The following is an 18,517-nucleotide window of genomic DNA, read 5'->3' as shown; positions in this document are numbered from 1 at the left end:
TCTACAATTTAGAATGCCTGGAATTTTGAGTTTTATAGACTAATAAATCAACGTGCGTGCACTCTGTGTGATTTAGTGATATAGCCTACTTGATAATGTCAGATCGCACATCATTACAACAACACTTACCATATTATCACGACTCGACTTGAGTGGAAAATGAATCATCCGCGGTTGTGCGCGCACTTGTTTGCACGTGAGCAAAGGTGTTTTTAGGAGTCTAACTTACAAGCGCCAGACCACTGATTCGTCAAACCTGATTTCCTGCAGTCTGTGTGCTTCTGACTTCTGACTATTTTGTAGTAAATAACGAATATGCTTCGGGGAAATGTATCGGAGTAAAAGTATACATATTAATTAGGAAATGTAGTGGAGTAATAGCAAAAGTTGGCTGAAATATAAAAACTCAAGTATTTTTTGGGAGTATCTGTACTTTACTTAAGTACTGTAACGAAGTATTATTACTTCGTTACATTACACCACTGGGTTTCATATCAGATAATGAGGCAGAAACCATACAATTATAGTATCGATACAGTGATAGAAGGCTACTGCATTATAAATATACTTTATTCTTATAAAAATACACAAGATGGCTTGAACACAGATAAACCATATATTGTCACAATTGTATGTCTATAGAGCGTTTACACCTACGTCACGGTTTGGTCAGTTACCCGGATGCATGCCATATTGGAGATACTTGGATGTAAACAACAGCATGGATTGCACGGTTAATGTACTACTGAAGACGTTGTTCTAATAATTTATGATGTCTAAACCATGGAAAAAACATAAGCTGCTAAATCATATAGAGAAGGACTTAGTAAGCAGAAAACAATGCGATATTTTGACAAACTAAAGTTAATAGGTGGTAAAGATCCGTACGAGCTGGCTCCTTTGTTGTGGACTGATGACCAGACAATTCTTCCTTATATTTCTTATTCCGACATAGTGAATTACTTTGTTTTTTCACAAAGCCCACACAAGAGTTCCGTTCGGTTCAGTGGCATTGTTTACGTTCAGTGCCGCCAATATGGCCAGCTTCCGGATTGATGGCGTGTCATGAAAACACCCTATTGTATTGATGTTTCATCAGGTAAAATGTCTCTATATGCATTTTATTCAGCTACAGCGATAGCTGGATGCCTTTGTCCATATAAGGGATTTCCTGGAATGTTATAGGCTATATTACTTCTGTGAGTCTCTCTTGTGGAGTTTCTGCGCGAGGGCGCCATTCTGACTACGAGTATGAATAAAACAGACATTACATTATGTGTGTGTACTCACTAATGCTCACAACACGCTACTTTTCTCTAAAAAAATTGGAAGTAAACATCCATATCCATACGTTTTTATCCAGTGTAGAGAAGTGTACAGGAGTTTTTCTTTCAGTGGAGGCATAAGATTTCCTGACGAGAAATTACTGTGACAGAGTTTTATCATAATAACTTAATATTTTATAATAAAATCTTAGACATTTCTAATGATTTATAGTTATAGGCCCCATGCATGAAAAAAAAAAACAATGTTTCTCCAAGATGGTGCCGGGGATGGCCGCCTCGGAGTCGAATTCCTCAGTTGTTATAATGGTTTCTTAGTTTGTCCTGTTTTGCTTGTCCTCACCGGTTTTTGACTATTCTGATGTTTTACTGGACATTGTAGTTGGTGGAGCGGCAGTGCTGTTCAAGCAAATTGCTTGGTGGTGGGACATGCTTCTACATCAATGAACGGTGGTGTACAGATGTAACAGGGCTGAAGAAGATGTGCTGTCCCGATCTAGAAGCGCTTTTCATCAACTGTAAACCATTCTACTCACGCGGGAGTTTTTCTCGTTCATTCTCGTAAGCGTCTACATTTCTCCGCAAGCATGTGTGAATGCAGCGCTGCAGCAGCTGGCTGATCAATCACAGACATAGAACAACAACACCCGGACTCTGTTATAATCATTTTAGGTGACTTTAATAAAGCAAATATCTCCCGTGATCTGCCAAAATACAGACAGCACGTTACATGTCCTACCAGAGACTGTAATATATTGGACCACTGTTACACCACAATAAAGGATGCATATCACTCTGTCCCACGGGCAGCTTTGGGAGCTTTTCTGATCACTGTTTGGTTCATCTTATACCTACAGGCAGAAACTGAAATCAGCTAAACCTGTAATAAGGACTGTAAAAAAGATGGACTAATGAAGCAGAGTGGGATTTACAAGCCTGCTTCGACTGCACTGATCGGAGTGTTTTTGAAGCTTCTGCCACCGACTTGGGGTGCGTTTCCCAAAAGCATCATTAGCAAACTATGGTCGCAAGTTCCGTCATTACCAACATAGTTCATCGATTTGGTGTTTCCCGAAACCAGAGTTCAAACGAACATTCGCAAACATCGTTGCAAACTTACGTGATAGGAACTACAGCTCTCCACCTGTGGTTGGAAGCATAGTTTCTTGTTAGTAAGACATATGGACTTAAATAAATTATGCTCTTGGGCACAGTAAGCAAGCTAACATGCAGTACAATCTATATCTTCCATTCTATTTAAATATATATATACATTTTAATCAATACTGTGATTAGTGGGGCGGGGCTGAGAGCCGTGGGAATGGAGCGAGGCCGGTAGAGTTAATGATAATGAGCGACACCTGTGCCACTCACCGGTCTCGAGTCCCACGGAGGAGCTCCGGAAGGATAAAAGGAGGCGTGACGACAGTGCGAGATGAGAGAGGACCAGGCCTGGATTTTATGTTGTTGTTTTATGCGGCAGTCATCTGTGAGGGGCTGCCGCTTTTACTTTTGTTTTGTGTTAGTTTATTTAAATATAAAACTTTAATAAACAAATAAATGAACACAAAACGAAAGTAAAAGCGGCAGCCCCTCATAGACAACATCAATGAATCAATTAATCAAAAATCAAATAAAGCAAATTGACAAGAAAAAAAACATAGTAAATTAGTCATCAGGTGCCATGTTCAATACAGCAGCATCTCAGAGATCTCGAATCAATTAATTAGCAGAAGTTATTACACCACCCCATGCGTGTGACATCATTAACAACGGCCCTAAATTGTTGAACTAATGTGGTTCAAACGACGGAGATGCAACCGTGTTCAGGAAACGTGACTGGCTAGTTAATTTCCACAAATAGACAAGTGTTTTTGAAGCTGCTGCCACCGATCTGAACGAGCTTACAGACACTGTAACATCATACATCAGTTTATGTGAGGATATGTGCATTTCTATCAGGACTCATTTAACTTACAACAACGACAAACCGTGGTTCGCTGCAAAACTCAGACAGCACTGTCAGGCCAAAGAAGATGCTTACAGGAATGGGGACAGAGTCTTGTATAAACAGGCCAAAAACACACTGACAAAGGAGATCAGAGTGGCTAAGAGAAACTACTCATGAGAAGCTGAGAATCCAGTTTTCAGCCTGCTTCAGTGTGGAAAGGAAAACACCATACCCCAGCACTGTGCTGACTCAACAACTGGCCGACAATTTGAATGAGTTCTATTGCAGGTTTGAAAAACCCTGTCTCACACCCCACACCCATTCTGACCCTCTCTCCATGGATCCCTTAACACATCCAGCAACCCACCCACTCCCCCCTCCTGCACTTTCGGGTCTGTGAAAGGGATGTGCGTCAGGTCTTCTGGAAACAGAAGACAAGATCGGATCAGTGAAGTTGATGTGTGTCAGGTCAAGACAAGAAAGCACCAGACCCAGATGGTGTTATACCAGCCTGTCTGAAATCCTGTGCTCATCACTGGAGCTGTGTGAAGTCCCTTCCAGCTTCAAACGCTCCTCATCCCCATACCAAAGAAACCCAAAATCACAGGACTAAATGACTACAGACCTGTTGCTTTAACGTCTGTGGTCATGAAGTCATTTGAAAAACTGGTGGTGGGCCACCTGAAGGACATCACTGGACTCTTGCTGTACCCCCTGCAGTTTGCTTACCGAGCAAACAGGTCTGTGGATGAAGCAGTCAACATGGGACTGCATTATATCCTACAATATCTGGACAAACCAGGGACTTATGTGAGGATCCTGTTTGTGGACTTCAGCTCGCCCTTCAACACTATCATCTGAAACCTCCTCCAGTCCAAATTAACTCAGCTTTCTGTGTCAGCAGCTAGTGAGGCTGGAAATCCTCATCCAGCACCCGCACCATTAGCACTGGCACCCCCCAGGGATGTGTTCTCTCCCCACTGCCCTTATCCCTCTACATCAACGACTGCACTGCAAAGGACCCCTCTGTCCAGCTCCTGAAGTTTGCAGACGACACCACACTTATCGGCCTCATCCAGGACAGTGACGAGTCTGCTTAAAGAAAGGAGGTTAAAGAGCTGGCTGTCTGGTGCAGTCAACAACCTGGACCTGAACACGCTCAAAACAGTGGAGATGATTGTGGACTTCAGGAGAAACCTCCCTGCTCTCCCCCCACTCACCATCATGGACAGCACTGTAACAACAGTGGAGTCATTCAAGTCCTGGGCACCACCATCTCTCAGTACCTGAAGTGGAAGTTCCACATAGACTCCATTGTCAAGAAGCCCCCCCCCCCCCACTCACCATCATGAACAGCACTGTAGCAACAGTGGAGTCATTCAGATTCCTGGGCACCACCATTTCTCAGTACCTGAAGTGGGAGTTCCACATAGATTCCATTGTTAAAAAGGCCCAGCAGAGGCTGTACTTCTTTCGAAAGCTGAGGAAGTTCAACCTGCCACAGGAGCTGCTGATGCAGTTTTACTCTGCAGTCACTGAATCCGTCCTCTGCACATCTATAACTGTCGGGTTCAGCTCAGCTACCAAAACTGACCTCAGAAGACTACAGTGGATAGTCCGGACTGCTGAGCGAATCACTGGTAGGGATGGGCGATATCTTATCGTTTGCGATATACCGGTAAAAATTCTCCACACAAGCAAAATTAGTCTGGATCAATTCTTCAATAGGTAGATCTTGTCTTTCATAAAGGCCGAGGTCAGGGATCTTGGGCCTAAAAAGTTTGGTGACCACTGGTCTAAAGAAACAGGATTCCCTAAATTATCGTCATTGATATCGTTATCGCAATAAATATCAGAAATTATCGTTGTAACGTAGTTTGTAGATCGGGAAGAAGGAGGCCGGAACCGGCGAACATGAAAAGATTTTAATAAAATAACCAAACACAAAACAAAAGTAAAGCGGCAGCCCCTCGCGGATGACTGTCGCGCACAAACAAAACCAAAACACAAAATAAACTCCAGGCCTGGTCCTCTCTCGTCTTTCACTGTCGTCCCTCCTCCTTTTTATCCTTCCGGAGCTCCTCCGTGAGACTCGAGACCGGTGAGTGGCGCAGGTGTCGCGCATTAGCAATTACTCCACCGGCCTCGCTCCGTTCCCACGGCTCTCGGCCCCGCCCCTCTCATCACAATCGTGATATATTTTTAAGCCCATATCGCCCATCCCTAATCACTGGTACAACCCTCCCCACTCTCCAAGAACTGTACTCATCCAGAGTGAGTAAAAGAGCTGGAAAAATCATTCTGGACCCCTCACACCCAGCCCACTTCCTCTTTGAACTGTTGCCGTCTGGTCGCGCTACAGGGCAGAGTGGAGTATATTGCTATTTTTTGTTACTTATTCTATTTTCATTACCTGTGTCTTGTCACTGTCATTCTGTTTGTGCTGTGGAAGCTTCTGTCACCATAATAAATTTCTTGTATATGTAAACATACCTGGCTATAAAGCTCTTTCTGATACTGATTCTGATGTGAACAGGGGTAAACAAGTGTAAATAATGCTTGGACTCTAATTTTCTTTCTGTTTGCATCTCAATAAAAATTTACGGTATAACACCTCAATTTCTACAATTTTGTAAATTATTATAATAATTTTGAGTTGTTTCCAAGAACAAGAGGCAGATTTTTTTCCCCCTCAGCTTTGTCTTTTTATCTGCTTGTGTTCTACATGGTGGTTGTTTAGCCTGGATACATTCATTAGCTAACAAAATTTTAAATTTTGAAATTTGAAATGTAAGTTCTTTTGAATTAATGTATTAATATGACGTGAGGTCTAGTTAACAGAGTGACACTAAAACAGGTAGTAGTAATGGCAACTTTTTACTTAATTACATGTCAGAGCCCATACTTCTTTACTTTAACTTGAATAAAAAATTTTAGTCAGTACTTCAACTTTTATCAGAGTCTTTTTAAACATGAGTATCTGTACTTCTACTTGAGTGAAGGACGTGTGTACGTTTGCCATCTCTGGATGGATTGATTGATTGGGGAAGAAATTACCATTTTATTTAGCAAGGATGTGTTAAGTTGCACAAAAATATTAAAAATGACTTGTTTGTTTTCAATATTTATAATAAGAATGTTTCTTGAGCATGAAATCAGCATTTAAGAATGACTTCTGAAAGACACTGAAGACTGAGATATTGACTGCTGAAAATTCAACTTTGCCATCCCAGCAATAAATAAAATATATTAAAATAGCATATAAGTAATATACAGGAAGTATGAAGCCTGACATATTGCTTTTTTGCGCAGGAGGTGAGTTCCACATGTGGACAGTGTGATGTGGAGTGGATAAAGAAAGTTGGAGATGAACAGTAAGTGTCTGTTTTATTGATTTAAAACCTACAGCTCTGCAGAAGCATTTAAGTTACTACTTTTGTAAATCCATTTCATAAAATTTTGCTGCTGTATTATTTAATACAATTGCATGGCTAGTTTCCTTTGGACATGTGGGCCATGGAAATTTGCCAGTAGAGGGCAATATAGCTATTGGCAACCCTCCAGATCACAGTCTCACAGAAGTGGTCTAAAGTGTTCTCTTAAACTGAGGCTGAAGAGAATACAGGTGAACTGAAAGAAACCTGTGTTTAAGTGAAATGGGGATTCTTGGAAAGGTCGCAAGTCTCTTTTTTGCACCTCACAGTTTCACACTTTACTCCCCCTCTCTGTTTGAACTGCTGGTTCTTGTAAAAGTCGTGATTTAACAGAAAACGGCCCAAACCTTACTTGCAGTTACTCAGACATTCTTATGCTGGTAGTTTTTGATGTTTTGTTTGTCTTGTTTCCTGATGGAGCAGTTTATTGGGGAAAAAAAAAAAACATTTTCATTTTCATAGCCACCGATTCTAAAAGAAAGACAAAAGACAATCTGTGGTTTGGATATTTTCCACAGTGTTCAGATTTATTATGATTGACATTGGCATCCCTATATATATATATATATATATATATCATGTCATGATTTTAAATCATTGCTGATGCATTGACACTTGAGAAATTGTATTGATAAATGGCATTTCCATCAGCTATGTCGGTAAACATTTTGATGCGTTGAGTCTTTATATGCAGAAAAATCCTTGGACGGAAACCTGGCTAATGATGCATTGGCAGTTAAACTGACTTAGCTGTCTTTGTGTGTTAAAAGGCGTTGTCCCAACATAAACAACCATAAACCCGAGAGTGTCACCTCACTGTAAATATAGCCATTCTCATTTAAACATTTTAAGTGTGTATGTGTGTCTATACACACACACACACACACACACACACACACACATACATACATGTATATATATATATATATATATATTTCAAAGGTATATCCAATGTGTGTGTATGTAAGTATATGTGTGGGTATTTTATTAGAAATACACACACACACACATATATATACACGCTTGAGTATGCATGCAAGAAGGGCCTTGAAATGTTAAAAATAGCTATCATTCAGCATGTATTTTAGTTGTTTGGTTCAGACAACAAACTTTTAAGTGCATTATTTACCCAAACATACTGATTTGAAGGGTTAAGAAGTTTTGCAATTATTTGAATAAAATAATGCTTTCTGGGAAAAGGTACTTATTTGTTTCTGATTAGTATTTATCGTCTGCAGTGTGGGCTGTGCTGATTAAGTTATTTGGCTGCTTTAGATTGATGTTTTGCTGAAAAAATAGAAGGTAAATTCATATAGCCGACATTTGTTTGCATAAAGAAGACGAATATTATAGATACTAGTTTCAAAGTAAAGGTCAGACATCACTCAAGCAGCCCACATACCCATGCCTCCCACACTAGATCATCATCAATATTCAGATAAAAAGCACACAAATACACACACACACACACACACACATCCTCCCACACATTTTTTTTCACATTTTCTTATTTTTGTACTTAATAGTTCTGCAACTGCTCAAAAAAAATTTTTTCATACAGTTGTGATTTATACTTCAATGTACACACACACACACACACACAGATATGTAACGTGTGTGTATACAGTATGTCTATACACACATAAATGACAGACAGACAGACAGATAGACAGACAGACAGAAACAGGACATGCAGGTGACACTACTCTTGTTTAATTTCATGTATGTTAATAGGGACGTTTCAGTGAACAGTCCAAAAGGTGATGCATTCATAGTCCGTTTCATAAGATTCATACTGTAGATTGTGCATGCAAGTGTGTGTGTGTGTGTGTGTGTGTGTGTAAGCTTGTGTGGAGGTGAGAAAAAAAGTCACACATCATCTAAATCTGCTGTAAATACCTCTTTGATAGATAGTGTCTATCAAATGAGGATGACAATTGGACAGCCGAGTTGTTGCTCAGGCATCGATAATGAAGGAGGAGAAAAACAACTCATAACTACTGAGTACCATGGCTGCTTGAGCCTGACTGTGGATGCTCAGGAGCCCAGAGGGCCAAATGAAGGACACAATGAGCACAACGGTAAGAATATACAATGCTATGGCTCATTGGACAGCAACAGAAGACAACTTAGCAGATCACTGGTGGTGTGAGCTGGTTAACACCGATTGGCCTGTGGTTTCTTTTGACATGTGTTCTACGAATACAAATTAAGGCTGAACACCCAGTACTTTGTCTATATTGAGGTTGGTTTGTTCTTTGGTATTAAGTATTGGTGTTAAAATACAAGGCAAGATTATGCAACTGTGCTGCTGGTTCTCTCATACTCAGCTAACGCAGATTTCTTTGGGCCATATGGCAATTTGTGTGTGTGTGGGACTGAGAAAGAGGCAGAGAGCTAAGTTCTCCACTAACTGAGAGAGAAAATTGATGAGATGTGACCTTGCACCAAACCGCTTTGGTGGCAGATGATTCATTTAACTCATGTTATTTAAAAGGCAGTGAACTTCTTGTGTGTGTGTGTATATATATATATATATATATATATATATATAGTCCTTATTGCCATTTGCAATTAATCAAAATGTGCAGTATACATATTACTGACAATACATAGTCAAAATGGTAGTTGACCTTAAAAGCTTTTAATTTTTTATTTTTTTTGCAGTGAGCTGTTTTACATTTACTTAAAAAGTATTTTTTTTAAAAAGCACCAAGAGTTGTTGTTGTTTACACAACTTATACTATATATAATTATCTGTGGTTGTCAAATTCATGCGAACATATGCATGTTAAAAAAGTAATTGGTCACACGTGCCCACTGAAGTGTAAAACTGAAATGTCTCTCCTGATATATCTAACACCATCTCAAAAACTATGAGTCTTTTTATAATAAAGCACCGAAGGTTTTTGTGAATTCGGTCTATGCATAATCAGATAAAGTGCATCTGATGACATAGTTTCTGTTTCTTTGCATCCAAGATAGCTGGCATGTTTTACCAAAAAAACTTACTTTTTGATGATTATCATAAATGTGTCAGACTTATTTGATTGTTGTGCATTTGAATTATGAATCTTTTGAGTAAGCTAGATAAAAATCAAGACACAGAATCTGATAAAAATTTTTGTTAAAAAAATAAATGAGTATCAATGGAAGGAAGGTTGTGAGTTAAAGGGTTAGTTCACCCAAAAATGAAAATTAGCCCATAAATTGCTCACCCTCAAGTCATCCTAGGTGTATATGACTTTCTTCTTTCAGACGAGGCGCATGCAAAGCTGACCTTATACATCATTCCCCCCGCATCTGCTTCCCTTTACAACAGTGAGCGCAAGCTACATTAAAGTTATTATAAAGTTTTGAATATGGATTTTTTTCTTACAAAAACGCATCGATTCGCTACAGAAGGCCTTTGTTCACCCCCCCCCGAGCCATGTGTGACACTTTTATTTTATGGATGGGCGCATTTTAATTAACTGCTTTTGGACGGATGCATGCAACACCCGCTGAGTGGCATTAAACAGCTTGAAAGATCAAAGACAATTTTTAATATAACTCCGACTGGATTCGTCTGAAAGAAGAAAGTCATATACACCTAGGATGACTTGAGGGTGAGTAATTTATGGACTAATTTTAATTTTTGCATGAACTAACCCTTTAAGTAACAGACAATGTACAGTCATCCAGTCATTACTGCAATATAAACCATACTGATTTATTTTATTATTGATCATGAAAAACTGATTGCTTATTATATGATAGATTATAATTGAAGATTAAAAATTGATTGAGTTAAATTTATTTTATTACGTGTGAAGAAAGAGACAGCAGAGTGCTGCGAAAGACTTGCAGAGCAATGTAGGAAATCACTTGCCAATTTTTGTGATGACTGAGGCTTTTTAGAAATTTGGTTGCCATGGTGAGTTACTGCAGAGTCAGATGATTTGAAACTACACTGTTTTCTTCTCTGTGCCAGTCATGCGTTATGTTCTCACTGGTGGAGTGACACATATCACAGTTAAATAGTGTTACCAACTGTCATGAACATAATTGTCAACCATTGTTATGTGCTGAAGCGAATCACCTTATTATTGCTTTTATATGTCACACAGCTAAGTACTAAGGAATGATACTTTATTAGTCATTGTCAGTTATACAGTAATGTGTTAACATACAAAATGTTACTGCTGTGTAGATGAAGTGCAGTTCCTTCTTAGCTGATTAGCAGACGGTAATAACACCTAGTTTTGTGAATTTATGTGCCAACATAGATTTTTAAATATAAATTTTATATAGAAAGAATAAAACAGTGAGGACAGAGAATTTATTCAAGTACTCATGATGCAATGCTATTTCAATGCATTTAGCACCTGGTTAAACTTGATTGCAGGTGGTTATGAGACTAAAACGGTTTAGTTAATTCACTCTAACTGTCTCTCTCTTTCTCAGTCACTCCCTTCTCATTCTCTCTCTTTCTCCTGCTCTCTCTACAGAGTAAATCTGGCTTTGGCCTATACTGAACTAACAGAGGAGTTGGGCAAGTTGCAGGCTCTGACCTCGAAACAGACAGAGATATTGCGGAAAGTCTCACAGGAGCCGGCAAGCCCAGGTATGAGGACAAGGGCCCGGTAAAGCATCTCCATATGTCGTCCATAATACACATTCAGTCATAGAGACATAGATATTTAAACAACTGTGATTACACTTTAAACAGTCATGAATATACACTATACTGTATGTCCAAAAGTATGTGTATATTCTACGAATATACCTTCTAATTATTGGTTTGTATAGTAGAAAGAGCTCAGTGTCTTTTCTAATGTGGCATTGTCACAGGATTCCACCAGTACAATATTTTACAGAGAAATATTTCATAAAATGTTTGTATTATAAAAAAATATATCTATACTAACCCTAACCCTTTTTCTAAAAATATTTTAGTATTACTTAATATTCTAATGCCTTAACTGTTGGACCCACGGCACTCAATGAAGTCCTTTGAGATGAATTGGAACATCCACTGCCAACGCCTGACCTTACTGATGCTCATACATTTTGCCATGTAGTGTAATGAAGACCTGGTTTAGGTAATAATCATATTTTCATACTTTAACGAACCTCTTTTGTAATAAAACCAATTTGCCAAACTCATCAAAATTCAGCACAGTGGGTGTGTAAACGGGCGCTTTTTTTTAGCACTGCATACTTGTTTGCTGTCTGGTTAAATTCCACAAGGAATATTTTTGCTGACATGTTCTGATCGCCTCTCATGTTGAGTGTCTCTTAAGAGTTTGAGAACATAAACAACTCCCCCTTATCTTTTTAGCACCTCTGCTCTCAACCGCACAACCCATTTGATATAGGAAACCAGACCAAAAAGCAGAAGCGGAGATGGAGGGGGAAAAAAAGCCTTACTGATTCATAGATAGAAGGACTGATTTCTCTAAATAGCTGATTGCAATCTCACGATAGCAGGAAGCTGAGTATATGCACATTAGACTTATAATTGAGAGACAGATGCATCTTCTGTACAGGATCTTGTGTGCCTGTTGCTAGTCAGAAAGTTGGTTAGAAGTAGCCTACCGCAGGTGCTGGTGTGAATGCACAGGAAAACAATATGAAAATATCTGAAAGAGGAAATGTGAGGGGAAAGAGGAAGTCATTACAGACGTCTATCTGTCCATTAGGGACTGTGCTCTTTACACCACCCTTTAAAATATTCTTCCGAATGAACCATGCTACCTTTAATTAAATCAAATATTCAAACATTTTATATATGAATTTAACTATATAAATTTAACAGAAACTATGTCATTGCCCATGTTTTAGTTTGTTGTTACATAGACCATATTCACTATGTGTCTTACTATGTGTTAACTTAACTATGTGTTCAATTTCGTGTGATTTTGTGCAGATGTAAGTTGTAATATGTTGTGTGTGTGTGTGTGTGTGTGTGTGTGTGTGTCAATGCATGTTAATTTCTTGTGATGGCATAATTTCAAGCAACAGTATTTTACATGAAACTGTTTAAATATTGTCATGATGCATTTTTCGTCTTGTCTTTGTTACTGCTGATGAAAATAAATCATCATTGCATTTGTGATATACGGAGCCCCGAAAATATATTTATTGTGGCCACAAATTAGAATTTGTTCCCACAACTTATTAATTTTCTCCTTCATTTTTGTAAATGATGGCCACATTATACTAATTCATTCTTCCGTTTTGATTTAATTAAAATGAGGGAACAAATTAATACAACATGGCCACAGTTTTCTAAAATGAGGGAGCAAGTTCTTAATTTGTGGCCACGATTTAAATAAAACGAGGGAATGAATTAAAAAGTTGTGGGAACAAATTCAGGCTTCGTTAAAACATGGCTTTATAGTGATAAAACAAATGTAGCATCAGATTTTTGTTGTGACATCCAAGTCTAACAGATTAATTATAAAGAAAAAAGTAGGATGGGAACTTGGTTCTATTTATCGGTTGCTGATTGGATTTTGAGATGTGGAGGAGGCAAAAATGGAGGCAAATGAATGTGAGATTGCAGAGGCAGAGTTTAAGCGGACTAAATGAGGGAAAAGTCCAGCATACATCACCAGAGAGAAGTCTGTCATCTGACCAATAGTTATATTTAGATTAAATATATGACTTATATGACTAATATATGAGGCTGACTTTAGAGAAATTTCATCAGTAATTTTTTGACAAGATTTACACTGATCTCAGGCATTTAATCAATGTGTTTGTTTAAACGTGTCTTGTGTCTTATATTCATTCTGCAGAACGTTTTTCACTTTCTTATGTCCTGTGTTTATTTTCTAGTTCAGCGCCACTCTCCTGTCCCTCACCAGAGGCATTCTCCTGTTCCACAGCGACATTCCCCAATCCAACAGCGGCATTCCCCCATTCAACAGCGTCATTCTCCTATTCCCCAGCGACGCTCCCCTGTTCTGCAACGTCTCTCTCCAGACATGCACCGTCGCTCACCTCTGCCTGAGCTCAGCAACGGCCCCGCATCCTATTCCTGCAGGCCCACTTCCCACCACTTGAGGGCCAGTTTCCAGGGAAGACGCAGTTACTCTGAAGTAGCCGATCCGTCGGCTTATCAACGGCCCCCGCGGTTCACTCTGGACCCGGTGTCCACTTTGCCGAAACCTCGACCATATGTCAACAGCTACCACAAGCAGCAGCAGCAGCAACAACAACAGCAACATGGAGGAAGCCAGCACATGTTAGTTCAAAGACAGAGCTCTCAGTCCGGGGTTGGAGGTGATGGGGGATTGGCTGAATCTCCTCGGCTGACCAGGGAGCTGTCTTTCCACCACTCGGATGTGTCCCACTTGCATTTTGAGCCTCAGCACAGCCCAGCACCTCTGCATCCATCTCCACAGCCTCCACAGTCCTCAGAGGATGAGGAGGAATGGTCCTGCCCTCATCCCATCAGTCCTCCACGAACACTGGGGGTGTCGAGCCCCTCATCAATCTCCAGAGGCCCCGCCTCTTGTTCTGCTTTCCCCATTCCTTCCCGTCCCAACACCCCAAGCTGTCACCCACCTGGATACCTGCACGCAGAGCACGCCCAGTCTTGGCCATCCATCAATGTGAGTAGCAAATCACATTCAGTGGCCAGACTAACCTACATAGGCTCATTGGGAAAAAAATGTGCCTGTGGTGACATTTCTGTAAAATTATGTTACGTTGCTTCTGGCTCATTTTGTGACACTTTCAAAGTGAAATGTGTAGTGAGTGGTGCTACAAGCAAGTTCAGTTTTATCCAAAACAGATGAACATAAATCTGACTTGTACCCCAAGCACGCCATATTGAAAGTGCAATGCTTGTACCAGACGAGCTTCCGAGCAAGTTTACTACATCAGAAAAGCCATCCATATAGAGATGGTTATGTGATGCGAACGTCAAAATATATCAGTTTACAAATCATGCGTTATTGTAAAAGTATTTTGAGGTCATAATATAGTATTGTGCATAGAACCGCAATTTGGCATAGAACAAAAAGTATTCATTGATAATCTCCTCCTGTAATCATAATCTGTGTGAAAAGGAGTAAAAGTTGTTGGTGTTTGTATAAATAGATATGTTATTGGAGTTTTGCAAAAATGTAGTTAGAGGCACATTTTTCCAATAAACCTATTTTGAGAATATAACAAAGGTGAAATGTGTAATTTCTACACCATGTGTGTCACCCAACAGAATTCCAAATGAATTTTTTCAGACTGGATTCCTCAAACTTGTGCAGCATTCAGAATTAAATTGAGAATATTTTTAACTAAAAAAAGAAAGGTTTGCTAAATCAAACTTTAAATGGTGGCTTGACAAAGCCACATCTTAATGTTTAAATGTCTTAAAATTTGAAATGTCACCTGATTTTGTTTCCCAATTACTTTTTCGTATTTAATAAATTTGTAGAGCAGCATGGAATAACAATTAATTTCCAAGAATACTATTACTCATCAAATTTTTTGAATATCCACTTCCTGTAAACCAACTTCCTGTAGAGTTTGGCCAATTAAATATATAAATGAGAACTGACTTGAAAGGGAGATTCCAAATGCACAACTGAGGTGTCTATTATTGGCTGTACAAACAGATAACCCCACCCCCAAACTCACTCCATTGGTTGAGCCACCGTTGCAGTGTCTGGCTGCTTTAACCAACACAGAAATATTTTGAAAGCACCATGGAGACACAGTGTTTACAGATGTCAGAGAAATTCATAATCAAATGGCTTACATATAGCTGTCTGTGCCAAACAAGCTGGAAAAGGAGAAGATAGTTTAAATTCAATAAAATACACATTTCACCTTTATTATATCTGTTCGATTTTAAAACGTGGATTTTAAACATTACGGCTGTCAAACATATCACTGTGTCCTTTACAGCTGTGGATGGAGACGGAGGAGGAGGGTGACGTCAGGAGCTGCCCGCTGTGCCAGCTAATCTTCCCTGTTGGTTACCCTGATGATGCCTTGATCAAGCACATTGACTCGCACCTGGAGAACAGCAAGATCTGACACCCACAGCCACGCCATGACCTTCTGTTGTTCCACAGTTACATTCACTCTTTGATCCTGGTATTTTTAGCTGGGTGCCTTCAGACAGAATGTAGGCGATGCACCTGTGGCCATTCTCAAAATTTGGCTCATATATCTATATATCTTGCTGCTTTTCAACACAAAATTCTTGAAAAATTTTAACTTTCTTTTTTAAACACTGTTTATCAGCAATTACATGCACGAAACCAAACTGACTGAGCATACTGCAATATTAAGGCTCTCATTTCAGCTTTTAACTACAGTTCCCATGATTATTTGCATTATTTACACTTCAATGTGGACATATGGACAATGGTTGCATTATTTGAATTTCAGCACTTTATATAAGCACTTAATATCCAGTTTACCTTTATCAATATTACTAGGCAAAAAAGTAAAACCTTATAGATATAATTTATTTTTTAATACTCCAGGGTCTTACCCTTAAATATATCTTAGTTTGGCAGGACTTCCCTTTAACACAACTGGATTATTTGTAATTATCTGTAAATTCACAATCACATCTATTTTGTTTGTCTTCCGGGGCGTTTGGCTGTACAAAAAGGGACGATTTTTTCTTAAAATATTCTTAAAGAATTTCCTCTCATAATATACATAATGATTGCAGCTCTGTGCACACCGTTTTAGCCAACCACTAACAAAACACCAGTTACTGTTGTTTCTCAAGACTTGATTTCCATAGTAGGCTACACTTAGACAGTGGATGGTTTTGATCATTTTTGATGTAATTACTTAAGAAAAATTGCTTTAACAAAATATATTTGTTCTTCTGATCACACCACAGAGCGCAATCTGTTTTATCAGTTCAAACTTTTTTTAATGTACTGTAAATGTATACCTGTATTTAAAGCCAATTGTATGTATTAACCTGTAAATTCAGCTATATAATATAGATGTGCATTTTTCAAGCTTGGATAAGAGCAAATGGATTGCTGAAGATTAAAAGAAAACTACTGGAACTGCTAATTCAAGTTTTGTATTGCTGTGATCTAAATGATCACAGCACCCAGCTGAGTGTTTAATTAGCTAAGTGTTTAATCATATTACTATTCCCTATTCTTCCAGGTGTACCTTATATTATATGTTAAAGTCTTCTTTCTAGGTATTTTCCCTGATTCTGCAGACTTTGTGAAAATGATGGCACTGGATCTGCTACTAACCCAAATACAGAGGAGCTAAAATAGGAAAGTAGTGTGTCCAAAATAAGAAGCTGTCTATCAAATAACTGGTTGGAGGTTTCATTCAATTGGCCATCTAATTTTATGTGGCAATTGCTAATATTCTGGAAAAATGCCATTCCAGATGTTGTAAATATATGAATCGTCTATGATGTCACCATTCAAAATAGCCTACATGAAATACTAAAAAACAAGTGCGGATAAACTGAAATGCCATCAATACAACCAAAGACACAGCCTGCTTGTTTTTTTCATTTCTTTTCACATGATGACCAAGTACCACTTAAGAATATTACACAGAAATATGGTGCAACTGGAACACGTGGAAAACATTTTTTTAATGAATAGTGTGCAGACGTGGACAGATGCAGCTGAAGTGTAAAGACAATTCATTTCTGCATAAATCACCCACAAGTTTCCATATCTAAATATATATAACTTGTCTTGCACCCTTGTCCATGAACATGCAGAGTAGAACCAAAGTAAAACTTCAGCCACTATTCACAAAGATTCGCTCAGGAGTTATTTAAAGAGCTATTGTTGTTACCTTGCTCCTCAAGACAGTGTTTTTTTTTTGTTTTGTTTTTTCGCAAAGGCAAATTAGCAAACCGAATGCTTTTCTGGATGCTCCAAGTGTATGATCTCTCTTTTGCCCTGTAGTTTGTTGTGTGTTTTTTTTGTGATATTCTTTAATATTTGTGAATATGGCTCCTTGACCATACACAACTAACTTCCACTGGGACAATGCGAGAACTCGACAAATCTATTGAAGAACCAAGAGGACAGTAATGGGGTAGAGGTATTTTGTCATACCAACAAGGTACTTTAAAGAAAGAAAGGGGAAAAAAGGAAAAAAGACGTGAAAATGAATGCATATAGTGTCAAAAAATATTCTGTAAATATTATGAAATAAACTGGAACATGCACTGATTTTGTGTCTATTTGTCTCACTTGGTGAATATGGCTAAAATTATCCACAAATAATGTTGTTGTTTTTTTCACTCAAAAACTGAGGTGCATAAGCTTAGATCAATGAGGCTTATGATCAATCAGCTCCAAAAAGAAATACAAAACGTGCTAAATGAAATAGAACAAGTCCAAGATTGAATCCAAGAATAATATAGCATAATGAGAGATTTACAACATTTACAAAAGTCATTTTTGACAAGAAATACCAAATAGGGTAAAAGAGTTTTAGCACAGCGCAAGTGTTGAATAGGATCACAGTGAACTGATCATTTATAGAACAGTATAATCATGTTTTCAAATGATATCTCCTCGTAACTCAAATTTGGGAATATCAAATTGCATTAGAGTAATTCATTTTCTCATTCACAATTTAGTGGAAAAGTTTGCTTGAAAATGTGCTTTAAGATACACGTTGCTTGTTTTCATATTTTGGTCATACAATGGCATTCAAACATGTTAATGTGTGGCATAATGTAATAAATACATTTTGGGACAACTCTCGCTAACATCGACATAAATTACTATTTTTGTCAAATTTTATAAATATTAGAACATCTGAATTGAAGATTACAACAAAACAGTATATGCATGGACATTTTTTTAATTATTTATTTATTTACAGTATTT

General features: G+C 38.4%; 1 protein-coding gene across 1 annotated transcript in view; it reads left to right on the top strand.

Moving 5' to 3' along the window:
* LOC107743771 (TANK-binding kinase 1-binding protein 1-like) overlaps nucleotides 1-17,842 on the top strand; it is a 62,599-nt gene extending 44,757 nt beyond the window's left edge. The window contains exons 7-10 of the mRNA XM_016557174.1: nucleotides 6,547-6,608; nucleotides 11,159-11,274; nucleotides 13,494-14,272; nucleotides 15,570-17,842. Coding sequence (XP_016412660.1) covers nucleotides 6,547-6,608; nucleotides 11,159-11,274; nucleotides 13,494-14,272; nucleotides 15,570-15,701 — 1,089 coding nt within the window. The 3' untranslated portion in view covers nucleotides 15,702-17,842. The remainder of the gene's footprint in view (nucleotides 1-6,546; nucleotides 6,609-11,158; nucleotides 11,275-13,493; nucleotides 14,273-15,569) is intronic.
* The last annotated feature ends 675 nt before the right edge of the window (nucleotides 17,843-18,517 follow it).

Source organism: Sinocyclocheilus rhinocerous, unplaced genomic scaffold (assembly GCF_001515625.1).
Source record: "Sinocyclocheilus rhinocerous isolate Xijiao unplaced genomic scaffold, SAMN03320098_v1.1 scaffold497, whole genome shotgun sequence".
In the NCBI taxonomy this organism is placed as follows: Eukaryota; Metazoa; Chordata; class Actinopteri; order Cypriniformes; family Cyprinidae; genus Sinocyclocheilus; species Sinocyclocheilus rhinocerous.
The sequence above is the reverse complement of the archived record's forward strand: the minus strand, read 5'-3'. Positions and strand labels throughout refer to the sequence as shown.